Source organism: Vipera ursinii, assembly GCF_947247035.1.
Source record: "Vipera ursinii genome assembly, chromosome: 6".
NCBI lineage: Eukaryota > Metazoa > Chordata > Lepidosauria > Squamata > Viperidae > Vipera > Vipera ursinii.
In genome coordinates, this window is record NC_139515.1 from 104,464 (window position 1) to 110,463 (window position 6,000).

General features: G+C 48.7%; 1 protein-coding gene across 1 annotated transcript in view; it reads right to left on the reverse strand.

Annotated features, from left to right (window-relative positions):
* The window catches only part of PCLO (piccolo presynaptic cytomatrix protein), a gene marked incomplete at both ends in the record, with an annotated part of 101,423 nt that extends 95,999 nt beyond the window's left edge, over positions 1–5,424 (reverse strand). The window contains one exon of the mRNA XM_083366835.1: positions 5,210–5,424. Coding sequence (XP_083222961.1) covers positions 5,210–5,424 — 215 coding nt within the window. The remainder of the gene's footprint in view (positions 1–5,209) is intronic.
* Positions 5,425–6,000: the final 576 nt, after the last annotated feature.

Sequence of the window (6,000 nt, forward strand, 5' to 3'; positions counted from 1 at the left end):
ACCCCAGGCAGGGTCCGCTCAGTCCTCCACCACAGAAGTCCAGCCTACCTCACAGGAGAAAAGGCCGCAGGCGGAGGAGGAGCTGGGCTGGAGTGGCTTTGTAATAAGACATCTGTTCATTTTATTTTGTAAAACATGGCTTAGGATTTGTGGGAACTCAGCTAATTGTGGGTTATTTGATAAGCCATAATTAAGCTTTTTCTTTCTACCCCAAACCACCCCAGTGATGCCCTCAACGTGATGTCCCGTTGCCTGGAGGCGGTTTGGGTCTGGATGGGGAGGAACAGACTTCAACTCAACCCCGACAAGACCGAGTGGCTTTGCATACCTTCATCCCGGGTCTATTCGGATATTCCATCTCTTTCTATGGGGGGTGAATTATTACCCCCCGTAGATAGGGCTCGCAACTTGGGAGTCCTCCTAGATTCGCGGCTTACCTTGGAAGATCACATGGTGGCTGTGACTAGGGGGGCTTTTGCCCAGGTTCGCCTGGTGCGCCAGTTGCGGCCCTATCTAAGCCGGGATGATTTATGCACGGTCACTCACGCGCTCGTGACCTCTCGTCTAGACTACTGCAACGCTCTCTACATGGGGCTTCCCTTGAGGACCACCCGGAGGCTCCAGCTGGTACAGAATGCAGCCGCGAGAGTTGTGTTGGGAGTCTCCCGATACTCCCATGTGACACCTCTGCTCCGTGAGCTGCATTGGTTGCCAGTTGTCTTCCGGGTGAGATTCAAGGTGCTAGTAATGGTGTTCAAAGCCCTCCATGGCATGGGGCCGGAGTACCTCAGGGAACATCTGCTGCCGGCATCAAGCTCCCTGCGCCCTGTGCGTTCCCACAGAGAGGGCCTCCTCAGGGTGCCACCGGTCAGAGAATGCCGACTGGTGGCCCCCAGGGGGAGATCCTTCTCTGTGGGCGCCCCGGAGCTATGGAACCAGTTACCGGTTGAGCTCCGGACGGCGCCCGATCTGCGCTCCTTTCGCCGTGATCTGAAAACATACTTGTTCGAGCAAGCCGGCCTGGCCTGAGGGGGGATTGGTGGGGTTTTTTAATCATTTGTATTGGGGTTTTTACTATGTATCAATTGTATTTTAATCGGGCATGTATTTAATTATCTTTTAGTTTTTGTAAATTTCTGTGTTTTATTCTTGCCCTGTACACCGCCCTGAGTCCTTCGGGAGAAGGGCGGTATAGAAATATTAATAAATTAAATTAAATTAAATTAAGCGAGTCTTGGCCTAGCACGATCTGTGAATTGGATCTTAAAGAGACACATTTACCTTTCTATGGTTGAATCTTAGATTGGAAGGGACCACTGAGGCTATCAAGCCCAACTGTTTGCATCCCTGACAGACTTCAAAAAAACTAAGGGACAGGCTAAAACATTACATTAAAACAACATGGTCATATACATATTTACTGGGGATATAAAATTATAAACAACTTAAAGAGGTCCTGACTTCTACCGTCAGTAATAACATTTTAGGGTTATGATATATTTTGCATGGTTCTGGTTTATATCTTTATTTCTGTTCCTCTAAAAGCGTCCGTCTCCTTCTTCCCTTTTTTCCCTTGCAGCCGTGAGAAACTCAGCTGAGTTTTTCAGAGCTGCTATGTCATTTGAAGTAGGCAGATCAACTAAGTTCATGGAAATATGTACCCTTCAGATTTGGCCTGTTTTTTTACAAAGCTGGCTTGTTTCAACTAACCACAGTTAAGACTGTGGATTTGGGCCTAATGCAAAATGCTAATTAATCTGAAGTAGAAGAGGGTGAAGCCTGAGGCTTGCTGTGCTATTACAACATTAAACAATGTTTTACCATTTACAGAGGCAAACAATTTTCATACTGTTTCCTAGCTATGTTCATGCCCGTGAATTTACCAGGAACTGAATCTGACTTGAGGGAGACTTCTCTCACTTATTGCAAAAATGTACCTATTAGGCCAGGGGTGTCAAACTCAATTTCATTGAGGGCCGCATCAGCATTGCGGTTGCCCTCAGGGGGCCGGGTGGGTATGGCCTGGGTGGGCGTGGCCTACTGGGTGGGCGTGGCTAGAGTGCCTATGGCCTACTGGGTGGGCGTGGCCAGCTCTACATCATTGGCATCAAGGGTGCCTATGGGGGCCTGGGCAGGAGTGGGACAGATCTGGGGGTCTCTGGCAGAAGGAGGGTCTCTGGGCCAGGGCCAAGGCAGCGGGGGCCGTTCCCTCACTGTTTCCAGGATGGCTTCGCAGGCCACATGAAACCACTTCGCAGGCCGGATCTGGCCCCTGGGCCTTGTGTTTGACATGTCTGTATTAGGCCTATCTTCATTTGGTCCCATATAATTCCAGTACAATTTCAGAAGTTTGATTAAAATAACTCATACAATGAACAATTACCGGTACATATACAAATCAAAACCACTGTGGGATCATATTATCATATTAAGCAAAGCAAAATATTTCTTCATATACTGGTAGGGCACAGTGAAATACAGAAGTTACTTCTGTATGATGTAACGGTGGCTATCAACTCTTTAAAATGTTAGGCCAGGGGTGTCAAACTGCCAGCCCGTGGGCCAGATACGTCATGGTGAAACCACACCCACTCCATTGCCGGCAATGGAAAAAAAGTTGCAATACGTCACGACACATCACATGACATGGCGCGTTTGACACCCCTGTGTTAAGACAAATTTATGGTCATCTAGTATAAGAGTTACATACTGCCTACACAATCAGAGCCTGTTTGTGAGATTCCTTTAAGCATCTTAAAGAAAAGAGAAGAAGCATTCCCACCATTTGTGTGGGAAACTATGAATATATTGGCACATCCATCAACATTTAAATTTGCTCAAGATCCTGCAAATTAACAGATAGCATTGAATATATCTCATCAAAATTAATCCACTGGATGAATTTTCCAAAATGAGGCACCTTCTTGATATTGTATAATTGTTAGAAAGAAAGAAAGAGCTTTTCAACCACTTTGCAACTGGAGATAACTGGCAATGTTTCCAGGTACAAATTAATATTGTAAATAATGTCAACATACTTTTAGATCTAATTAACAAATACTTCTTGAAGAAAAATTGGTCAACCTGGCAACAAGTATTAAGCATAGATAAAAGATAGGCCACGGTATATATTAACCTCAATAAAAATAGGTACAAGAATGAAAAATGGTTTAGAAATTATTTTCTCCATTGGTAGCAATAAGTAAGACAAAGTAGTAAATAGAGCTAAACCTGAGATGGGAAATGGGAAAATCTCCAATCAGCTACTAACTCAAGATAAAAATAACACAAAACATATAAGGCACATGACAGTAAACACATAGAACAAATGGAATACCAAGTTTTAATTTAAAAGGATGCAGAACATCTGTTGGTTAAGCTGGCCACCTCATTCAGCATAAATTGCAGGCCATAGATGAACTATGCATATAATTGCTACTATGTTAGAGAGCATATAAAACATTAAGTACATCAAGTAAAACATTAACTAAGAAGTATTTATGTGGGATATCTTTCTACTGTTTGCAATCCACAAAACTTGTTACTTCAGATTAAGTTAATTCCATTAAGATTGAATTATTTCTGAAAAGGGAAAATGTCACTGAACAAGTAGGGCAAATAATTAGCACCGTGTGTGTGTGTGTGTGTGTGTGTGTGTGTGTGTGTGTATATATATATATATATATATATATATATATATATATATATATATATATATATATATATATATATATATATATATATATTGTTTTAAAGAGCTATACATGTTTGCAGAGAACATGTACCAATCTGCTCAGATACTATGCTTATCTTCATATGCAGGAAAATCTTCAACGCACAAATACATATGTAAGTTGGTGATAGCTCATATCACCCCTTTGTAGATTTTTAAAATACAAGCATCCCTAAAAGTAAAGAATGAATTGGATACATCCAAATTATTCTATGTGGTGTCAGTAGTAAAAACACATTAATTTGGATCCAAACTCTGTTATGGTAAATCAACAGATAACATTTTTCAATCCTTGCATCATTTTCTTGTACAAATCATGTTACTTATATTGATTTGGACTATTTATATAGCCTAAGTGCTAAATCTAAGTCTAAGTGCTATTATATACACACAGAGATATGACATATGTCTGCACCATATGTAATGCTCTAGCATACCTTGCATAAACGGTGTAACAGACTCTTTTTCACAGCAGTCACTTGAGCATGACATAGTAGGACCCACACAGGTGTCAGTAATGACAGATTCCTTAAGGTTGATGGGAGCCAGGTGCCTGCTGTTGCTCAGGTGTAAGGGGAAGTCGCACTAAACATTTGCCACTATGGAAGCTGTTTTCTCTGCCTTTTCCTGCTTTTGAATACTGCATGCAAATCTCCTGTGTTTTCTGACTGTATTCTAATAAGGAGATTTTTGAGACATAATTACATATGCTCATTATACCTATTGCTACAACAACGTATCTAATGGTAGCCTAAGATTTTTGCACAGTACTGTGTGTGTGTGTGTGTATGCATCATTGTCAGGCTCGCAGAATGTGAGTTTGACAAAACGTTTGCACTCCCCACACACACACACACACACACACACACACAGAGCATATTGCACCATGGCTGTCTGCCTGTGGCTGCTGAGGGCTACGAAGCCTCCAGGGCAGCGCCGGGAGAGGCTGCCGCGGGAAGCGGCCCTTTCAGCACCCTGGACAGGGCCTCGGCCAGGGTGCTGAAGGGAGGCGGGCGGGGGGAGCCTCCCCAGGCGGGTCGCTCCCTTCACCCTCCGCGCTGGCCTCGCCAAATCGCCCCGCCGCCCAACGCCAAGGGGAGTGGGCGATGCTTAAGCGCAGGAAAAACGGAGGCGACTTTCAAATTGGGGCGGCTGCAGAGCTTCACCCACCCACCCACCCACACGTACACACACACACCCGTGAAGCAGAAGCCGCTTCCATTTTAGCTCGGGTAAACGCCGCGTGGAGGCCGGGGCGGGAGCGAAGCCCTTTCTGGAAAGCGTCTCTAGAAACCGACGCTTTCCAGCACCGGCAGGGGATGAACACCCCAGGAAAAGGCGGCACGTGCGGCCGGCCGATCCCGGAGCGATCCTTTGCTCCATCCCTCGCAGCTGGACCCCCGCTCGCTTCGCCCCCACCCCCCCCCGCCCGCCCCAAGATTTGCCCCCCCTTCACCCCCCCCCCGCCGGGCGTGCCTTGTCAAGGGAGGCGCCTCCGGGCCGGCGGTCTTTCCTGCGGGCAGCCCCCGCTGCGCCCTTGACATGACGGCGGCGATCTGCCTCCGTTCCTCCGGGCTCAGGCGGCTCAGGTCCTCCGCCAGGCCCGCCGGGTCTCCCGCAGCAGCCCCGGCCGCACCTTCGGGCAGCCCGGCCAGACTCTCGCCGCCCTCCAGGCTGGCTTCGTTGCCCATGGCGGAGAGGGGGCCGCCGCGGGCGGGCAGGGGCGGAAGGGGCCCTTTCCGGCCGGGCGCTCAGTCCTCAGCGAGGGGGGCTCTCCATGGCCGGGCGGCCGGGCGCCTCCCGTGGCTGCGGCTGCGGCGCTGGCGGAGAAAGAGGGAGAGGGGGAGAAACGTCCCAGAGTTCCCCCGCTGCGGCCGCAGAGCGCATGCGCCTGCACCAGAGGTGGGGGGGGCTGTTCCGCTGCTCCCGCCTTTACGTTGGCCCGCGCAGCCCCGCGCGGCGCCTCCTGCCGCCCCGGCCTGGGGAGAGGGTGCCGCGCGACGCCCTCGTCCCGTTTGCCGGCGCGGAGGCCTCGGGGCTTCCGAGAGACGGGCTGGGAGGCGGTCGGGTTCCAGGGATGCCCCTGGCTCGTGTACGCCGTCCGCGGCCTCGTGGCGAGAGAGGGAAGGAGACGGGCGAGGAAGGGTCTTCTGCCGGCGCCGGCCCGGGGGCGTCCAGGGGAAAGTTAGAAGGCGGAGCGATATTGCTTATGATCCAAGACGAATCAATGCGGAAAGACAGCTAAAAGGCGCACAGATGATTTTAAA